The 22,734-nt window shown below is 35.4% G+C and overlaps 2 protein-coding genes across 2 annotated transcripts in view; one reads left to right on the top strand and one right to left on the bottom strand.

The window, feature by feature from the left end:
* Nucleotides 1-217: 217 nt before the first annotated feature.
* LOC137387186 (protein FAM221A-like) lies at nt 218-12,569 on the bottom strand. The gene is made up of 8 exons (XM_068073512.1): nt 12,470-12,569; nt 12,166-12,244; nt 10,914-11,008; nt 8,321-8,517; nt 7,193-7,402; nt 6,035-6,139; nt 4,734-4,834; nt 218-884 (listed from the first exon to the last, which is right to left on the bottom strand). The coding sequence occupies exons 1-8, from the start codon at nt 12,556-12,558 to the stop codon at nt 771-773; spliced, it is 990 nt and encodes a 329-aa protein (XP_067929613.1). The 5' UTR covers nt 12,559-12,569; the 3' UTR covers nt 218-770.
* A 1,707-nt stretch (nt 12,570-14,276) lies between these two features.
* Nucleotides 14,277-22,734, top strand: part of LOC137386934 (putative phospholipase B-like 2) — a 32,543-nt gene continuing 24,085 nt past the window's right edge. Inside the window, exons 1-3 of the mRNA XM_068073167.1 lie at nt 14,277-14,565; nt 15,700-15,828; nt 18,169-18,295. Of these exons, the coding sequence (XP_067929268.1) occupies nt 14,366-14,565; nt 15,700-15,828; nt 18,169-18,295 (456 nt within the window). The 5' untranslated portion in view covers nt 14,277-14,365. The remainder of the gene's footprint in view (nt 14,566-15,699; nt 15,829-18,168; nt 18,296-22,734) is intronic.

Genomic DNA, 22,734 nt, shown 5'->3' with positions numbered 1-22,734 from the left:
TCTCCGTACCTTCCGCTAGGTCAGTAAAAATATTGGTAGCAACACTCAATCTAGTTCCTGAGAAAAAGTCTCTGAACACCCACCCACAGGCTATCTGATTGGAGATGTAAAGATTCCTGGCATCACCAGGCTTACGGCTAGTCAATGCTAATTTTCCTCCAAAGTCTTACGCAAAATATTTGTAAACACTAAAATTACAACAATGTAAGTTCATTGCGTGTATTCTTTCTCTTATAATCATTACCAGGCAGTGTTGCTATACAAGAAGTAAGACTGATTATCGTGATACAGCATAGAAAAGCTGTTCTAAAAAAGATAAAAGTTGTCACACTATGTTATGGTTCTAAGTATATAAATAAATAAGGACGGAAAAGGATGCGACTGTCAAATTAAAGAAAAAATACAAAAAAGTTATTACATTGTAAAATGTAATAACTAAAAACAGAAGAATGATTTGAATAAGGTATACGCATAATACGAAAATAAAATATTACCAGAACTTATGCAGAAAAATTTCAAGTCAATAAATAAAATAAATGGAAAGTGATAATGTCATCAGACTACCAGAGCATATGGTCTCTTGTCTTCTGTAGACTTGTATCCCATGCCCAGCAAAGTGAAGTCAAACATTTCAGTGATATCAACATAGGATTGACACATATTGCAATAAAACTTTAAACAATAACTTTTGCAAAAAGTTATTAATGTTTATAGTTGTGGAGCACAGGCCAAGTGTATTTGTTAAGGGCCTTTGACATTGAACTGCTCAACTATGTAGGTTTGGCTCTAGCCCCGCCTCGGCTACTGTTAGCTCCGCCTCTAGTAGTTGAGCCCCGCCCTCTTCCAGGTGTAATAGCTCTTTTAGCAGTTCGTTCAGCCTTTTGCTAAAATTTGAAGTAAGATTATTCTTTACAGTTCTCTGAACATATAGGTCAATCTAGAGTTGAAATTTTATAATTGCTCGCAACGAAATCTCAGCTCAACATGTCGTACAGAGTCGTAAAAAAGTTTTGCAACATGATCAGCAAATATTAGTCACTGTCAATGAAAAACGAGTATTTTAACCTTGGCTGAATGATTTATCTTTAATGATTATAGATTCGCTGGTACCGAGCAGAGAGATCTAGTAGTATTCCGCTGCACCTTATTATAGTATTCACATTAAAATGGCAATGATGAACTTACAAACAATTTTAGTAGATTTTATTAGAAAGTATCGCCATTTCTATCATTTGCGATGGTTTTTTATGTTTGAGGTGATCTGACTGCCATGATGTATCAATATTAAAATTGACTAAACGTGATCACGGTTAAAATGCTCGAATCAAACGAAAGTGAGATTATGTCGTCTATAGTTGCAAAGAGGTCGACCACAATAAAGATGCGTAACATTGCAAATTGAACGCAATAGTCGATAATACCTATAACAACGATAACAACTAGTGGTGTAATTTTGCATGTATTTTTATCGTGATCAAGTTTTCTCGATAATCTTGAAACATCCTGACACTCGGATCACATTCAAACATCAAAAAGAATTGCAAATAATGGAAAAATACTTTCCGTTAAAATCTGCTACAACTTTGTGCAAGTTCACATTTAAACAACTCTGTGATAAGAGAGTTGTCTCCTAAAAGAGAATTTCAACTGAAAAACCAGTATGGAAAAATTTAAAAGAACAGCTGGAAGCTGGAGAGCAACTAATTGTTCTCTCACAGGCAACTAGATATGTGCCCTTGTAGACAAGGTCACTGAGCACAAAGTTCCCAGACAGCTTTTTAGCATGATTCATTTTAGCAGCAATGTCATCCAGATTGGCATAACAGTTCGCTACAGACAATGGGTGCCAAATAATCTAAATAACACTTGTGATAATGTTTCTGTCTAAACATTTCTCATGCATTCTTTCCTTGAGTTTATTGTTAGAGAAAACAACAAGGAGCAGACAAATCCAATACGCTAATAATAAGATCAAGGGTGATTATTTGCTGCCCTTTGGGAGTTGGTTATGTATAGATGCCGTTCAATAATCGATAAAAATTTTTAAATTCCGGTCTAGGTTTCTATGGAAGCGACATTAAAAGTATCATGCTTATTATTTACCAAAAAAATTTGTACGATCATGTATTTATAGAAATAATTTATTTGTATAATCTCAAAGGGTCGTGAAAATCAGAAATGGCATAAGGTAACACGTGGAATGCGCGACAAATATACCAATCCTGGTAATTGATGCTTTAGGATAATGCACAGTCCTGATGAGAGCCTACTTAATTCCATTAGATAAATGTAATATTATTATATCTATTCTATTTGAGTAGACCGATTAAAAAATAGGAAGTTCCTTACACCCCCTTGTATGTTCTTCATAATCAAACTCATTTTCAAGCAACCAGCTGCACACAAAATCACCTATGTGTTTATTCCCAAGCAATTCAATCTGAAATCCATTTGCCAAAACTAAGACAACATTTAACCAAAAAAAACTCGTGCCAGTAATATATTTCTAACCTCTGTGAGAACAATAGCAACAAGAGCCAACAAAAACTTAACACTTTGACTACAGCAATCACAAAACAGCGGAGGAAGCCAATCATAAGCCCACTAAACATCAGTATTGACATACGACAGGAATAAGACTAAGCAATGTAGAATTAATGAAAACTTTGAGAAGCTTTGATAACACTATAATTTGTTCACCTTGATCAGTTCCCACCAATTTAAGAACCATTTCAAAAGCATTTACAAAAAAGAACAATATATGACGATTTTTTATTAATGCGAACGGCTGGGTTAACAAAAAATTCTTGAGAATTTGTGTTCTCTTGCCAAATGTTTGAAAACTGTCAAATAATTACAGCCGCGCTTATGCCCTTATGAGCAAGAACTTGGGATATGTTGTTAATTCAATTGCTCATCAGCCTCTAGAAATAGGAAAATACTGACTGTAGTTATCAAATGTTCAATGTTGAGTTATGATCATTTTCATACAGCAAAACAGCCAAATTTCATGCATTCACACCTCTATTATTACCATTTAGTATGGAGTGCCACTTGTAAAATTTTGTGATATCCACACTATAAAAACATATTAGTATGTCAGTTTACATGTTTAATATGGCAAAATTCATGTTTAGTATGATAACTTTCATGTTTGGTATTGCGAAACATGCATGTTTGCTATCCCGCCGCAATCACAGTTTGATATGCCAATACTCATGCTTGTTCTTCTAACTTTCATTTTATATGCAACCTCCTTTTTGTTACATTTCGAAAAAATGCTCATAGCCAATCGCGCTCTTTTTTGCACGTAGTGAGGATATCACAAAATTTTACAAATGGCACTCCATAATATAGAGTGAAACCTAGGCAAAGTGATTTTAAACATTGCAATGTTGTAAGTCAAAGGGAAGATAATGATAACAACAAAACTTAAAAATATATAAAAATAATAAAAGTAAACATTAAATTAGCTCAAAATATACTGTTTAAAGCTGCACGTATTGTAAATATTCAAATATACTGATTTGCACAGCTTATTGATTGTGTGCCGACACATTCACCAGTCTTATTGGTAATTCACACAAGTTAGTTTGTTCTTTGCAGAAAATAGAACTGCACTCTGCATCGATGAGTTGTCACAAACTAAATATCATTTTCAAAGTGAACGAGTTCAAACTGCAGTTCAAATAATTACATGAATCGCCAGATAACTAGAAAGCACCTTTGCTTTCTAGAAGCCTAATATTACTAATAAGCCATATTCATACAGTTGAAATAATAACAGAATTAGGACTGAAGTTGTGAGAGCTTTCCATAGAATTCACAGTTAACGTGTCAAGTTAGCGTATTTAGGAGAAATCTAAATTTCGGAATCTGGGCAGCAACGCTGTGAGCTTCAAATCTACTTTACACACGAAAGAACAACTCCATACACAAACTGCATTATAGAATTCTTTCGCTACAGTGTGCCACTTTAGTGACATGCGAGATCAATTTTACCGTATGGGGCATCACTTCAAAAGCCGCTCGATGCGTCAATAGAAAAAGTGGTAGGTACTGCTTGACTTATACTAGGAGTATAACTTTAATTTAAATTCTTACAAAACATAAAAAATGGCATTTTATCTAACCAATTACTACGGTCACTTCAAACTTTAAAAATATATTTGTTTGATTCAGTACTTTCAATTTCAACATACACACCGATCACGAAGAGAATATGCCTCGACTTTGTCCATCAGATTATGCAAAGATTTCATCTCACTGGGACTCGAGTCAGCATTTAGTAGTAGAAGTAGGAGTGAATCTGATTATTCAGATAATGAGTTTATTTTGATAATTATTTTGTTGTAAGTAATGCTTCTAGGAAAAGTAGAGCGGAGAGACACATTTCGCAGCAAAACTCCGATTGTTTTACTCTTGAATTTGAAAACTATTATTACCGCCGTTTACAGTTGTTAAATTTGGTCCATCTTGCAGGGAAAATGTACTGATCGCTCTTTATTTTATTTTGTGGTAATTGAATTATCACTTTTCAAATTATGGTAAAAAATATCGCTCTATGTCCTAAGTAGTCAAATTTCAGAAAATTAATTACATCCAAGCAAAAAAATATTACATAAGAAAAGAGTTAACTATATGCTAGGTTTTCCCAATTTTGCATATCAGGTTGCTGACACATTGAAGACAAGGAAATTTATGGTTCCAAGGCTAAATTTTTATCCACTTACCCTCTGCTGATATCGTCTCTCAAAGTAATCCATGTCTGTCTCACCTGGACGTCTCATCGCCTGCATCTGTTCTGCCAAATCCGCCTCATACTCCGGCGTGCCTACAATATAATTCTAAATAAAGTATGTGTTAGCAAACTAATTCTCAGCTGTGAGATAGTCTTAACATAACGGGGTGAAAGAAAATGAACGCAATAGAAATAGAAGAGATTAAAAAGGACAATCAAATTGCTAAATATATTAATAAGAATTTGGTGCGATAAGATAAATGATGAATATAGAAAAGGTTCGGATGGTAATGCGGATGGCAATGAACAAAATGATCGTGAAATTATATAATATATATAATATTAACAAATTCAAAAACATGCTTGAGAATTAATAAATAAACTCATAAAACGATTACTTACAATGAAACACAACAGTCAGTAACTGACGTATAACTCAAAATTGTTAAAACTATAAAAAGCTGTTGAGTTACATCAGCTTCCTTCCTTAGCACAGTGTCATTAAAAATGCTAATAACTGCAAAATGAATCCTTATAATTTCAAAACAGCGAAAACGCTTTCTAGATGTCCAAAACACTGCAAGGTTCTAGCAACAAAAAGCACTACAGAGAGCGCACAACTCCTCAATTATTGCATACGCAGCCTATGCAAATGATACCCACCTAAAAGTTGGTGTTAAACCACAACTGTCACGTACAACTTTTATTGTATTTACTAGGTAAATCAGACACGCTGATTCCGATTTTGTACTCAAAATAAAGATTGGTCCACTAACTTTCAGAGTAATGAAGGCTTTTTTATAGCGTTTCAATATCGGTCTCGAAAACAACACGATCGGCACAACAAGCTCCGCCCATAAATATGTGACGTAACCTAGCTTTTTAGGAATGGAAGTTAAGTAGGGATGTTTAGACCGATTTAGAATAATAGAGATGGGTGTTTTAAAATCCATTATTATCTAAATTCAGCTTTAAAAATAATCTCAGTATTTTCTGAAAAGTAGATAAGCTATTAACATTGCATACTTAAAATGAGCTCAAAAAAGTGCAATAACAACGCTAGCTTGGAATAAAATCACGCTTTTTGAGCTACACAGCCAAGTTTTCTAGGGAATAGGATCTAATGAGAAGACAACCCCCATCTATCTCAGACCCAGTATTTAACTTGTTAAACCAATAGTTTAACAGTAAGAGATTTTCATATGAACATCTTATCTAATCTATCAGCTGCTCGGCTCTCACCCTGCTCAGCCTGTTGATATTCTCCAATGAGGTCTTCAAGAGTTTGCTTACCCTGTTCCATGGCCCTGTAAGAGTTCATCGCAGGTAGATTAGCTCTGAGAAAGGGATGGTCACTGGCTGAAACTGGCTGCGCAAGAAATTCGGCAGATGGAGCCCCTACGAGATAATACAATCAACTGAAACTGTGCTAGATAGTCCTGCGCCATGTCACAGCAGGTAGGAGTTGAATACTAACCGTTTATTGCACTATCAAAACATTTGAACAAAGATTTTGTACACTGCAAATATGCCGGACATATTTTCATTATAAACAGCATATAGAACACACTTTTCTACCATACTTTGAACACATGTGACAGCCGTAAAATAGGTTTACAAGCTAGAGACCACACAAGAGTTTAGTGACCAATGTTAGTTCAATGAATTCAATGGGCCTCCCACTAAGATAAGATTCTTGTTACACCTTTATACACACGTCTATGAGTGAGTCAAAACTAGCAAACAGTTAAAAAAATTATTGTCCAACGCTGACTCAGCCAGTAGAAGTCTAGATATTATTAAACAATAGGCAAGTTTAGACAAAAGTGCTTGTATTATAAAAACCAATCCATTTTGTACAATTGAACGTTTATATCTAATATAATGTTTCATAAAAACAGTTTTTTTACATAAAAATTTAAATTTAAAATAAAATTATTGCTAAGAACAAAAGAATTGTAGATGTTAAACATAAAATGTCATGATAGGAATTAATAAAACATCAAAATATCGCATTCCTACCAAAACAAATATATCCTATCAAGCGATAGACTTGATCAAAGTTATATTATCACACAACCTGATACAATTAACAATTTAAATTGATAGAGAAAATGACAAAAATATTAAAGAACAATTCATTTTGTTTCAGAATACCACTTAACTATAATTATATTAATTCATTAAAACAGAATTTTACAAAAAACTTACGTTCCAAATCAAAATATTGCAATGAGCAAAATAATTGTTGATGTAGAGCATAAACTGTCATTATGGAAAAAAACGAAACATCCCACCCTGAAAATTCTTGTAAGATAAATACATCTAATCACCTATGGATGCAATATGATATCATCTACAATTATACTCAGTAATAAACACAGCACACAGTAATAAATATAGCAGTACACACAACTACCAGCGTAGCTAATAAGCAAGTACATCACTTACCTATACCACTGGGGTCTAGTCTTTGGTACCCTTCAGCTAGAGATGAGAAACCCGTAAGACCACCCATCGCCTGATAAGGAGTGTCATGCCCAACAGGTTTTCCCTTGGCTAGCCTTTCCTCTTTGGTCTCTACCAGAGTCTCATGCTCATATGTGTACTTCATGCATGCGCAGGTGAAGGAGCTCTTGAAACCTGTACACTTGCATCCCGCTGAGGGTAGAGAGTAAGTTTAGCTTCTGAGCAAGTATGACTGACATGAACAGGTGGTTTGACAACAGTCAGTGTGGCAAGGCTAAATTTGAAATTCTCCAGCGGAGAAACAGATTCAGTAGCAACACGAGGTTATTTATGTAGGACTAGCATAAACGACCCTCATTTGTTTGGACTCGTATATCATAAAACCTCTAATTAAATGCCTTGGCGCTCTACATATTTTCAACCTTTCCTCTATTATAGTGGCGGTCAATTGGAGGCGGCGTTCAAATAGAGGCTGGTGTTCAATAAGAATTTTTATGGTAGAATGGGCAATGTCCAGTCGTTGAAAAGGTACAGTCATTCAAAATTGAGTGCTGTACAGTAAACAGACTGTATTATCTCACACACATAATCCTGGGCTACAATATGGTACAATAAGCATAGGCTATACAGTTTACATGAGAGAGTAAAATATGGTTATACCTGCAATAAGGTACAGTATAATATTAATAGCAGGAATAATACCAAACAAAAATGACAGCACAACACTAACTCACGGCAAAAAAACTCACACCCGCGTCACTCATGTAACCTGTCATGAAGCAACCTACTGGTCAAAGTTGTCATTCTTCAGACAAACACAGTGGCATTGAACGACAGAGCATACAAACCACATTTGGACCACATGTGCAGTCCAGATGTGTGGACATCATATTTGGACAGCATGTGTGGTCCAAATGCGTGAACCACATATGTTGTCCAGACAATTGAAAGTGCAGGGAAGTGAAACGGAGAGAGGGGTCAACTGTGGTAACTTAGCTCTCAGCTGTCAACAGCAAAGGGGAGGGGAAGACCGTTGCTGCTTCACAAAGCAGACACTCATTAGATCTTTACGCCCATCGATGATTAAATAAGGACATCTTTTCGACCTACCTTTGACATTTTTACACTTGTATGGCTTCATAGCAGAGTGACTATCAGCAGGGTGTTTACAGCTGCATCTTATTGGCTGGCCTCCATTTAGCGGAACATAATTGTAGCTGATACACTTGCAACCTTTCTGTTTGCATGGAAGCTGTATCGGTCTTTCTTCTGGTGGATGAGCAAAGTCTGTCTGGTGTTGCTTGAACCTTGAGAAACAATTTTATCAAGCAAAACAATGAACAAAATAGAACAAATGTCCAAAGGATGGGTATCATAAGTGAAGGTTACAATAACAGTATAAACTGGTGTTACCGTTATTGTAACACCATTATAATGAGGATATCATGGATTTTTATCTACAACAGATGGATGTTCACAAACTCAAAGCAAAACTATATATACCAGCTGAATTTCCGGTATGGGTAATAAAACAATGATACAATGAATATGAGTAACTTAAGCTAGTAACTTAAGCAAGCCTAAATCTTTACTATAATAAGAACCATTAAACCGGCTTGACGTTGCGTGTAATGATGTTATGTGTGATGCCAAGCTGGCCAGTGGTATTTTCGCAAGCGATGTATAAGTATGTGCATAATCATTCCATTGTATTGCTGGTAGGCAGGGTGGCATCTTGGTTAGCTCGCTTGTCTGGAGAGCTGAAGGTGCAGAGCTGAAATCCAGTGTGAAGAAGTTTTTTCGTTCCTAAAACTATTGCTCTAACTGAACACATGAACGGCAGATAAACACTGACATTTATATAATTTACAGTGTATATACTATACTGTATAGTGTGGGATATTACCTAAATATCCGAGGCTTTTCTGTGGTTAGCCAGTGATGCAAGGTCTAGCTAGCTTTTATGGAAAGCCAGAGCTTTTGAAATACTGGCTTTTATGGAAAACAAGAAGACTATCTATTGGCCTCATTATATAAACAAGAGTGAACCAGGGGTAAGCGACAGAAGCCTTGGTGAGGAAAGCCAGTAAGCTGAGCTACTGAGTAGTCGCGCTTTTGCTGACAGAAGATCTGTGAGTGGTGATCTGAGCATAAGAGAATATCGTATTGCAGCGAGGCAGCTGATTTGGCTTGTGTACAGGATTGCAGCAGGGACTGCCGTCAGATTGCTGACAGCATTCCGCTGTGGGCATGTATCGCCGTGGTAGTGATGGCTGGTGAAAAGGGGAGGTTGCTGCACCATCATTTCAGCTTGGTGCTGCCTAACAACTTAGATGTTGTTTGCTTATTATTCGCAGGTCAATTAGCTGTTAGTGGTTGACTGACAGCTGATTGCTCCTTATATTTATATAATACTATAATTCACTCAACGAATTGTGTATTTGAGTGCTCTCTCTTTTTTTTTGAGAAACAAGCGTTATTTAACAATAATAAACAAACATTTACACATATATTATATATCTATATACACAATCTCAAAGTTTGTCTGTCTGTTGTTTGTCTGTCCAGTTATAGCGATAAAATTATAACAACGAAAAATCACTTTTTTACTAAATTTGAACTCACGAAGAATGCAACGTAAGTTTGCAAACACGCACGTGCAACCACAAGGTTAAGCCATCACTACTTACCGCTCTTACCCATCGCTCTTACCGTATCTATACCGTACATTTTCATATACTGTATAGATCCTTTTACACATTTATAATCCAAAGTGCACTTTTTATAATTAATTATTATTACCTTTTGCGTTTGTTATCGTTTTGAAATAATATTTCAAAAGCTAATTTTTCTAGCCTTACCTATTTTTATTTGTAATGTTTTAATCCGCAACTTCAATTTGAAATGCGCTGTTACGCTCATATTTTCGGTTTTGGTAAATCTGTAAAAGCTAAATGTTTTTCACATAAACAATTGTCTTCTTTGGAGTAAGAATTGCCTCTACATTCTTTCTCCGTTTGGTCAGACAAAGAAAGTCAAATATCTTAGTTTTACGGTTGTACCAGTATCGAGAGGTACCAGTATCGACCATCAAAACTTTGAATTCAACGAGCTTTTGCCGCAACAGTAACCTTTTTTATACACTTACATGTGCTCATTACTTTTTTCTCTTCAATTTATTTTCACTTCACAAAAACACTTTTCCATGATATGAAGTTTAAAAGCTGCAATGATAAATGCTGTATATGTTACAAAAAAACAAGCTTTTTGCGCAAATACTATATTACTACCAGGAAACCGCTGGGAATTCTTCTAGTACGCATACAACCAAACTACACCAGTGTGGTTACACGGCCTTGTTTGCAGATTTGCGATTTGATTGTTGTGAATTCTAATCCAGTATGAAAGTGATTTTTCGTTACTAAAACTACGGCTATTGCTGGACAGATGAACGACAGACGAACTTTGAGATATATACATATAGACGTATATATACATACACATTTTTCATCACGTTTCTTTACAATAAAAATATTATATAATGAGTCGGGCTTCAGTAGAGTAATTATTACAAATTCAGTCAACTGCTAGTCCTCCCCAAAAATTTAGCAAAGTATTTTGTATGTCTTCACACCTCAAGAGTTAGATAAATAAAAGGAAAACTCGCACCAAGGCCGTTGGCGATTAATAAACGCAGACAAACCTATGTCCACAAAAGCACGGTGTTTCAGGCCCAATCAGCTTGCAGTCCATACCTGTCGGAGAAGTCCATGACACAAATAGCCTGTTCTTCATTCGCTAAAACATCAACCAACCACATGACTCCATTAATCAAATCGCATCTCATAGTCAAACTAGGTCAAAAACAGAAACTTAATCAACTGATTATCCTATCAACCGTGTCAGCATTTTAGAGGTTTTTTAAAAGACTATCAGCTTATTGTTAACCATGTTTAATATGGGTAAAGCAAATAAGAGATGCTGTGAGTGCCAGGAAGTCTTTGATCTGAGGTTTCTACTGGTAACCAACATGATAATCAGCACAAGTAACTAGTAACTGCCAAGAAAAAGAGACCCAAGAAAACTACCATATTAGGGTTCGCCTCGTTTAGGACTAAAATGGGTAAGTCTTTACACTGTGACTCTAGTGTGATTTTGTCTTTCTGTTACAAAATAAATTTTAGAGGTGACACAAATTATAAGATTGTTCTGCTGAAAATATCAGTACCGATAGGCTGGCAATCAAAAGCTGTAAACAGAGCCTCATGCCTTAGCATGTGTAGCAATCCTTCCAAGATTGAGTAAGACGTCTGCATATCTTACTACAAGCAGAGGCCGTGCATGTTTTTAAGGGCAGCGTTGCCCAAAAATGGCTCAGTGATCTTGGCTGGACATGTATGAGTCCAGTAGCCACAGAACCTTGACGACTGGAGACATGCCTAGCTGCCTAATTTAGGATTGAATGTCATGTCTGTCATCACCATTTGCCTTTTGGAGGGAATTGACCCCCAACCTGTTTTTGCAAGTCATGCGTTTTAGACGGTGGCTGCGAACTGACCATCAGACCATACGTTTGCAAGGTATCGGTATGTCTAATGACTATCACTGGATAGTCATTAGTCGCACTGACTGGATAAAAATTAGTTTCTATCCTCCACCCAGTGCTACTCCCTCGAGGCTTCTAAAATATCTGCAGATTTACTAAACTTGTTTCAAGTGACAAAAATGAGCTTTAATTATAAAACTTTCCAATGGAAAATTGTACTGCAGCAGAACAAACCAGATCGCTAATGTAGTTATTTAAATCAAACTAAAGATAGGTCAGATAAGGCACACGCATCCCCTAGTAGCATGTAAGAACTTAGGTTTTTATATGTAAAATGAAGCTCAATTCCCTATCACTGCAGTTGACATGAATATTAACCTTTGAAGACTAAAATTGGTGCACAACGAACCTCGGGTAAAACTCTCTTCTTATAATCTTCATACTGCTCATCAGTAAACATAACACCTCCATCATCATCTCCAACTATCCTGAAAACACCGCAGAAACATCAGTGAGTCAGTATTACACTTATTGTAATTGCACTTGCAATTGTATATGTAATTGCACAACATATTTCATCAACATTAGTTTCCTTTCGCGATTGAAAGCATTTTCAATGTAACATTTTAAAAATGACATTTGCTGAATTATTTGAGTTACCAAAAAGTGGCGCATGCAGTAAAAATATTCGAACTTAAAAGCATATTTACTACCTCTTATATTCCAGATAAGCATCGACACTAGCACCAGCGTTGTTCCCAAACTTCATGTGGTAGTTATCGGGTGGACCACCTGATGACATTTTACCGTGCAGAAATCAACGTTGAATTAAAACTTCTACAAAGTTCACAAATATTATTAATGAACAGCTTAAAGACAAAAAACTATCAAAGTTGCTGCAAATCAAAAGTTATAACAAGAAAGTAATTCAAACGGTTGATTGGAATAGAAGACATGTTTCTGATGCAGGACCACATAACTAACACAGTCAGTATAGCTGGTACTGTATCAGGATTCATATTGTAGTGGCTAGCAGTGGGTGCTAAGAATATCTGATGTGATAAGAAAACCCTTTTCAATATCTGAATAACAGTGCATGTGAAAAAAAATTACAGGCAACACTAGCTTATTGAATTTAGCCAGAAAATGCTAATGTAGTTTGTAATGTTTTCGTCGTTTTTATAAAATAAAACAAGGTTGTCAAATGCAGTCAATAAAGCAAGTTTTAATGCATTTCCTGTACTTGAATGTGCACGTTAATATGGTTTAATGGCTGCTGGTTTTGCAACTTATAATTTTAAAATATTGTCAAAATGCAGGTGTTGGTATGTTAAGGTGCAAACTGCATTATTTTTTGTACATATTGTGGCTATTGAAAACATGTAGATGTTTACACTAATTAACAAAATGTATCGTTTGTTTTCAGAGTTGCTTTCCAACTGTTGAGATGGATTCTAAATCTACTGTCATTTACTTCATTACATTAATTATGCTTTAAATTTAAGATGCTCCAGCTTTACCAAATTAGCTTGACTGTACATAACAACTATAATAGTGGCTTTCAAGTGTTCTTCAGAACGGTTTTGCAGTTTCTGCAAAAGAGTGATGTAAAACTGATCGGAGATGCTAAATTCATTCAGTTGGGGTTTATGTGACCTTGCCAGACGATGGTGTAAAAGTATTTGCTTTAAGTTATAAATCAATCATGCATTGTTCTCGTTAGTGTTGCATTTCTTATTAACGACAACTTCATTTTTAATTACCTTATGGATGCTTTGCACTAAAAATAGTGGATTTGAGAAGTGTGTTATGTTTGTCATTTTACTTGTATTTCATAGAACTAATGACAATGGTGAATCACACTCACCATGAACAGCAGCTGAGTTATATACTTGTAATGTGTAAAGCTAACACTTTAGAAGTGATTAGATAAAGCTGATACATTAGGAGTGATCACATAAAGCTAGTACATAAGTACTTAATAAGCATACAAAAATGAGTGATCTAATACTAGTTGTAACAAAGGGTAGAAATTACTTTACCGCTTTGCCAGCAGCAACGGTGATATGTTACGTGATGGTGAGCATAGAATAATGCAAGTTATCACCGAATAAATTGGTAATTTCGTAACAAATCCAATATCATTATTCAGTCATAAGTCATTGTGAAGCTATAAAGGTAAATGTATATTGACTTGAACTTTTATTATATTTAAGGAATATTACGCGGTACAATTATCGCGGATACTGCGAATTTGTTGATGTACTTCCGTAGCAACAATGCAATGGTTTCGAACTAGCATATAAATTTTTAAAAAGTTTGTTTTTAGGCGAAAATTATAGCCTAAAATGACTTTTTATATTTAAAAACATATCAAAACGACTATTTTAGCAATAAAAGGCAACAGAGTGTATTAAGCAGCACATGACTTGCAATATCCGTCCGACAGTCGAACTTTTTTACGAGAGGCATTTTCAAAGGAGTGCTCGGAGGGGTTTGTGGCGATTTCGCTTGGAGGATAAACGGAGTTTTTAACTATTTGTAGGAGAAAGATCTACAAAGTTTGGAAATCAGGCTATCGCTTTTCTTCACGCCTGTCATACTCCGTTATGGCTTTGGCTAAGATGTTTTACATTTTCTTGGCGATTTTTATTGCTTGTGGGCTACAATTAATTGTTGCTGACGATAAAATTCATACTGTTAGTGTAGCTTTCGACGAGGAAACGGCAAGATACACTTTTCACGATGGCTATTTGCAGTCTGGACGCATTGCAGAGGCAGAGTTCCAAGATCTTCGTTTAACATATGGGTAAGGCTTAGAATTGTTGACCAGTTTGTGTTTTAACTTTTAAGCGACGATTCAATCATGTTTCTGTTATGCAAATTGCTCGATATATCAACATATAAATGTGCTTGGTTTGTGCTGAATGTTTCTGTGCACGTACAGAAAAAAACTATGTTTCAGCTTCTTATGAGTTTTCCGATTCTGGTTTTAGCTTGGCCCCATACATGCGTGCAACATATTTCTATGATCGCCGTTTTGTTGATGGTAAATGATTGTGATAAGAAGCTAAACTTCGATCATCATTCTTTAATAATGTAAAATAGTAATTGATGCGAAATCAAAATTGATCTGCAGAAGTAACAAGCTGCAGTTTAGTTGTGCTTTTAAGACATGGATTTTATGGTTCCTTAAAAAGTCTTATTAAAAAAACCATCACAGGTCTGACAATACAGGCTTATTGGTGTCTCACGAGTTTAAGTTGATAACAGATTTCAGAATATGGCAATAGTAGGCAAAGCATAGGTAAACAATAAGCACTCACAACAAGCACACATATCAACGGCTGGCAGGTTTCAGTTTTCATAATAACATTGCTGTTAAAAAGTGAGAGCAACAGGTTCATTAATCAGATTAGTGAATCATAAAGATAAAACAGCACAAACAAAATTTTTCACAAATAAATAATTTCTAACAAACATGTTTAATACCTGTTTCCAAGAACCCTGAGTTCAGTTTACACAGAACTGTAAAAATAGTTATTATGAATCACTCTCTTACACCGTGTGTGCTGCCCAAAGTTATGATTTATACACCTGATGTCATATGAATGTTAGGTAAATTAAACAGATTTTCTATACAAAAACTTTTTTATTATTCATGCAACGCTGGGCATCCATCTAGTTAATTTTGTAACCTCTTCTGTATATATTTTATATGGACAATCTTTTTAGTTAAACTATGTAGGCTCCCAAAGATAAACTGAAAAACAATTGAGAATATAAAATTTTAACTTATTTATTAGTCTTGAAGTGATGATTTTCATTATGGTTTCTATCAGATCAAGTTCTCTTAAGCTTCAATGACATATATGTTATAGTGATAGAGTTTTGTAGAGATCAAAGACAGTGAAGTAGGCTATATTTTAACGCTCTCTTGCAGGCTTACCTTTTTGACTGTCTCCACTAATGAGTCATATCCTGATCATGTACAGGCCTATGCTGCCGGCTTGGCTGAAGGTTATATCACGCGAGAAATCACCAGGCAGCATTGGAACAACACAATCGCTGGGTCAGCACTCTCTCTTCTACTTTCCTATTTTAAACGTAGTCAACTTTGTTAACTATATTTAACTATTGCTAACTTTGTTAACTATGTTTAAAACTTTGTTAACTGGCTAATCACAAATGATAGCCGAAGGCAGGATGCATGTATTTAGACAAATAAGAAATACACCGCATTTCACCCCAAGAATAGGGCATGGGTTATAATCGTTTTTTGAGATGTACATGTTAGTTTAGGACGGCTCATTAAACTTGAATTTCACTTGAAAAGTTTTAAGCAATATTAAAAAATGAATTAATAAATGTTTTTACAAGTTCTGCTAAAAGTTTGCTCTTTGAATTCGAGCCCCTTGTGTACAATTGATCCACGATCTGCCACAACACTATGATAAACTTGCTGTCGGCTTGCAAAAGATGTGCTGCTTTTACGTAATACAGTAATCTATTGCTATTTCATGGTTCACCCTTCACGACTTCAGCGGAGTAAAAATATTAAGAAAAGTTTAAGAAAAAGAAAAAAATCAACAACATTAAATACATAAATCTCATACTCTGGCCCAAGGAGATCTCTCCGCGAACATCACTTGGGCTAGCGGCTGTCGAAGTTCGCAATTCTCCTGTTACGTTTTATGAAGTGTAAAAGTGCAATGTGCCTATCACACCCTTCATTATGCCTTATAAAATGGTTCAGATGGTCTAGTCCTTTTGAAAACAAAAAAGTGCTTACGATTGATGAAAAGGTGACCTTATTGGTTGCGATTTCGTGGATTTTCACTTATCGCGGGGAGCGCCGGTCCGAATAAACGAAGGAAGGACTACTGTAGAAGCTCAACTCTGTAAAGTTGTAATTAATTTTCAAAAAAATTCCAAATTCGACATGGCCATATATATAATCTTTCATAAGTTGAGAAATAATTGGTATTTCTTTAAACTTAAAATTGCATCTTATTCAGCATAAAATCTCCTTTATGTAAAATATGTAAAATAGCTAGCTGTACTAAATTGATTCATTGCATAAAAATGGGAAAAAAATAGTTTAGAAAAATAATTTGTAAATCGCATCTAAAATGCAGGAGATTACTGACTTTAAAAACAAAAAAAGTATTACACATGTTTTGTGACCTATCATGTTAGCCATGTACATCTTAGTGAGCATTGAAACCTTGTCATCATAGCAACTTTATTATTCTGCACTACAGAAATCATGTTTCCATCAAACACCACGAGGAGTTATGTGTAGTTGTGTAGAAGTTGTGTGATCAATACTCTTTTTTATTCTTTGAAGCTTAGAATGGGGATGTTCTATGTAATTTTGTACCAAATGAAAATGTTGACTTGGGCTTTTTCTTGGCTATTTAAAAAAATCATTTTAAAAATACATATTGAAAAACTTCTGAAATCAAAAGCCCCTGTGAAAATGATAGTTGGATAATTATAATCTAAGTCAGATCGGTTGATGAACAACTTTGCTGAAATGCTTTTGATTAGTTGCAGCAAAATCAGAAACTAATTGAGATTTCACATACCAAAATTCATGTCATTTCTGTTACTCATTTCCTAGCAATAAGAAAAATTTATTCGGATTTTTTGCTCTGACAATTTAGCCTTCATTTTTGATTGCCGATTTTGAAAAAATAATAAAACCACTTAATTTGCCCATATAAAATTTCAATTAGGATGTATCTTGTAAAAAATGATGTGGAAAATGCAGCTAAAAAATTATTTAGCTACTTACTGTTAGTAGTTGCAACAAGCAAATGACCTGGGAAATGTCAGACAGTCACATGATGAGATTTGTAGACTTTAGAGAGTTAGGATGTTTGATGCAATATTTGAGCTCAATCTTAGCTCTCTCAATGTTTCGGTTGTGCAGAAAACATGGATTTGCAATTTTATGCTTGTTGAGTTACTGTGCTATAAGTGTTTCAATAGGCATTCATATGTTGCGGATTAACACTGGTGCTTTGTCAAAAAATATAAAGATTTCTGCTCAGGAGGATTTTCTAAGGAGGTCATAGTGGCGCATTCATAACTGTTCAACTCAGAATACGAATGACGAAAGTATTGAAAAGGTTTCAAATGGAATTGCTTGCGTGAAATTTTCTTGCACATCATTCACCATTGCCATTTCAATCTATTGCAAGGCACATTTAGTAAAGGTTTGCAGGTAACGAACCTCGCTTGACGCGCAGATTTTTGCTGTCCCCATCTTGTGGATGAAATGGTGTCATGAAAATATAGAGCGTAAACACCAGCTAAGAGAAGCCTGTAAAACTACCACTACATGTGATATTTAGCCATAATTTCATAACAATTTATGTAGGCCTAACATATTTTGGACATACAGGTATTGTGACATGGATTCTCCCAGCGACTACTGTAAAAGGCTTCACAACTATCTAGAGCTCAATGTGAATGGCTTCGTTAACCAAGCTATAATTGCTCACGGTGGAACTGACCCGTACTGGCATCAGGTTGGTGCAGACTATCAGACTGGTAGAACAAAGTGTCGTAATTGGGATACTATTGTAGATTATATCCAATAGTTGATATAGTATGCTTTCTATAGTTCTGCTTGATCAGGTTTACTGATTGTCAATTTTTTGGGTCGTTAATTTGCTTCTACAGCTTTTCGTCTGAAGTCCTGCTCAGTCGTTCAAGTTGATTTGATAGCTCGTAAATACGAGGGTCATTCAATTCAAGTAAGGTGAATTGGTTTATAAGAAGGGTTCTACTAGAAGAGGCCTAATTTTTCATTTTTCAAAATGATCTCCATGCAATGACACATTTTTGCCATCAAGATTCCAGCTTTTGGCTGCCTTCAGCACAGAAATTTTTAGAATTTCATTTTAAAGTCACTCGCTGCAATCTTAACCTTGTGATCCCTATCAAAGTGGTCTCCTTTAAGAAACTCCTTAACATACCCAAACAGGTAGAAGTCAGATAGTGTAAGATCAGGGCTGTAGGGAGGATGTGGTAGTATTTGTTGATGACATTAGTTGATTGTTTTTATTGCGTTAGCTGCTGTATGGGGTCTAGCGTTGTGTTGGTGAGAGATGACCCCAGCTGACTGTACACCTCAGAAGTTCATTCTTTACATTCGTCTCTCAAACCCTTTTTATAAATAAATTCACCTTATTTATTGAATGACCCTCATATATAAGTTTCGGTCTTACGTTGTTTGTCAGCGACATTTTATCATCCCACATGAGATACCTGTTGTTGGAACTAATTCCTGTAAAATGTCTATTTTAACACACCTTTATTTGAACGCCACCTCTGATAGAACGCCACAATAGGAGAAGGGTTGAAGAACAGAGCGCCATAGTGTTTATATAAAGATTCTACAGTATATATCGTCAGCATGATGCTATCAAGGACAGTTCTAAAATAGTCATCAAGGTTAATGCTGCAAAAAGTATTGCATTTGTTTAAAATGAAGTAAAAGAAAAAAATGCATCTATACGTAAATCTTGGTGTTTGTCTGTCATTCGTCTGTCCAGTTATAGTAATAAAGTTTTAGGAACTAAAATGCGCGCCATCTTGGATTTGAACTCACAAAGATTACAACTGCAAGCTTGCAAATACGCTCACTTAACCACAATGCTAACCCGTTCTTATCATTCATACCCATTTTATTTACGGTATCTGAATGGGGAAGCACTTTTTATTATTAATTACTATCAATTTTTGTGTTTGTTTTTCCTTTTGAAAAATTTTTAATTTGTAATTTTTAGATGTGACATTTCAAATGTCCTATTACCAGCTCCAGTTTCCAGTTCTTCCTCATGGCAATTGCTAAGAACTATTAAATTTAAAACTTTTATACCTGTACTGTTGTATTGTCCTGAGTAAGAATTGCATCTACATTCTCTGTTTGTTCGGTCAGACGAAGCATCAGACAAAGACAGTCCGATATCTCATTTTTACTTTTGTACCAGTATCGAGAGGTACCAGTATGCAAAGGTTGGATCGATAGCTTCGGTTACAATAACCTTTTTATACACACACTTCTATGTAATCATTGTCATTATTTATTCAACATATCATGATTTTTATTTTGTTTTCTTAGTTTGTAATAATTGTATTAGTGAAAAATCATTTTTTGTTGTAATTATTGTAGCACAACAGACTATCTAGCCATTACTTGCTAATTATTTCACATTTAAACACCTTCTCAGTTGTTTTATTTTTCTCTTAATTTATTTGAATTATGCAAAACACTTTTCTCATGATATAAAGTTTAAAAGTTAGAATGATAAATGTTGTATATGTTAAATAAAATAAATTTTCTGTCTAAAAACACTTCTGTTACCCAGGCAACATCAAGCATGCGGCTAGTTTGTAATATCTTTTAGCAGTCGCTTCCTGTACTGAAATCTGAAAAGGTTTTGGCCTGGGTCACCACATACAGTCAAACATGGATAACTCGAACTTCAAGGGACCGAGCAAAAGTGTTCGAATTATCAGAGCGTTCAAGTTATCAGAGCACTGTCACAAGTCCATATATTTACTTATTTATTAGTAGATACATGTACATATACAAACTATAATATAAATCAAAAGCACAAATGGCTTGTTTCAAATTAAACGCTTCTAATGTAAAGTTTAAAACGTTTTCATGAAAAAGTATAGAGATTTTTCTATCACTTGAGATTGGTTTGTTGTTTGAGGTGATGTTATTGCCAGGACGTTTTTCAGATTGACATTGGCAAAATTTGATCGTTGTTGAAATGCTCAAAAGAAAAGACATTTTTTTCTTTTGGGGTTTTACCCATGATCAATTTTGCCGTTTCTTCTTGAAGTTTATGCAGATTACCTTACTTTACCTGGGATTCGTTAAGAGCAACACTCCGAGGCAGTTCAATTAGAAGTTTTACGAGGTTTTACGGTACATTCTATATCACTCACGCTTTTTTAATAGATACTTATTGAATGTACACACGTATTCTGTGTTTAGGTCAAACGATGAATAGTTTTTTGTAGCTCAGACAACGTATACGTTTAATTACACCAATTTTAAGACGTTTTAAACATTCAACATTCCGACGTTGATTCAACACGGAATCAACGTCGGAAAACTATTCATCACGGGCTAGCCGGGTCACGCACTCAAGGATTTTCGCCACGCACATACAAAACAACATGCGATTTTTGTTTTGTATGTGCGTGGCGAAAATCCTTGCGCGCGTGACCCGGCTAGCCCGTGCTATTCATCGTATCGCAGTATAAATCAATTTTCACCAAACTTTTAGAAAAGTCGTTGACAAAAATATTTTGCCGATGGTGGTAATAACGTCGCTTATGAATTACGAAAAGATGAAGTTTACCTCTATGGCTTTGAATAAAGTGATTTTCTAAAGCGATAACAACCGTTTCGGTAGCCGTTGGGCAAAAAAACAGTTCGAATTAACAGTGTTGAGTTCGAGTTATCTATACAATTTATCATTACGTGGGAACGGACCAAAGGAAATGTTCGAATTAACCATGTGTTCGAGCTATCCGTGGACGAGTTATCCATGTTTGACTGTAGTTTAAAAACTGATTTATTTCAAAAACATGTCGCTATGTTATATCAAAAGTCCAATTATTTGCTTTGGTCAATAAAATTAGTTGTACGAGTACCCTGACAGTCTCCCGCGCGCCATGAGAGATCATCAGGCATAATAAGTATGTGCACAAGTATTCTTTGCTGTGGAAATGTAGTTGAGTGGCTCAGATGCTAGTGTACTTGGCTGGGAAGCTGAATATCTGAATTTGATTCCTGTGGGGTGCAATATTTTTTTCTAACGCTCTTCGGACCAGCAGACGCGGCTGTCATATAACAAAGCTTACTTCAGTCACAGCAACCTTTACAATGACGGAGTTGCGAAAATTCTCTTTATAAAAAGTCCCTAACTCTAGTCTTGGCCTGTTTGTTTTAAACGAAATGCATTATTGCACTTTGCCATTTGGTTTGGCCTTGAAAAGTTAGCAAGATGAAAGTCTCCAAGGAATAATCAACAGTATTATCAGTTGCTGGGACTGTGGGTAACGGTGCATCTTAGGTCGGTAAAACAACGCATACAACGCATGCGCAACGCATATACAAGGCTCTAGCAATGCACATACAAGGCCCTAGCAACGCACATACAAGGCACTAGCAACGAACAAACATTGCGGATACAACGCGCATACACTAGCATTGCAACAAAAAAAATGCACTAAAAAGCTCAGGGTTGCCATAAACAAAGAAGTTGTAATGTTTTAGACCTGTTTTAAAACAGATAATAAATAGAATACTTTGTGTAATGTTTTAGACCTATTATATTAACAGACTATAAATATAAATAATTTGTTGTTAATGCGTTGTTAATTACTTGCGTCGGCGTTGTATTCACAATGTATGTGTGTCGCAAGTGCCTTGTATGTGTTTTGCTAGTGCCTTGTATGCGCGTTTTACTGACCTAAGATGCACCGTTACCCACTATTGCTCTAATCTGGTGTCCTTGCTGATAAGAATATCTGTGGTCTAATATAATGATAACGAGTCTCAATGCTGCTGGTAAATGTCTTACAACTAGTAGTGTGACATTCTCCTCTTTATACTAGCCACGTGTGATATAACTGTTCATTATACTTCATAAATCTACTTTGTCTTCGCTTTAAGACTTATGATTCTACTTATGATTTATGATAGCCGTCAGTATTGCCGCACCTTGGTAGAGAGTATGCCAAGGCGTCTAGAGGCTGTCATCAAAAACCACGGTGGCCACACCAAATATTGACTTGGAATAGATAAAGCAGACTGATATTCTGTTAGTAACATGTTTGGAGTTGAGAAAATATAATTTTTATCAATCGGTTAGCAGGAAATAAAGCAATGTAGAAAAGTACCAACAACGTGTGATTTAATGATAATTACAACAGTGGT

The sequence above is a fragment of the Watersipora subatra genome, chromosome 2, assembly GCF_963576615.1.
Source record: "Watersipora subatra chromosome 2, tzWatSuba1.1, whole genome shotgun sequence".
Taxonomy (NCBI): Eukaryota; Metazoa; Bryozoa; class Gymnolaemata; order Cheilostomatida; family Watersiporidae; genus Watersipora; species Watersipora subatra.
Note: the sequence above shows the minus strand (reverse complement) of the source record. Positions and strands in the feature narration are given on the sequence as shown.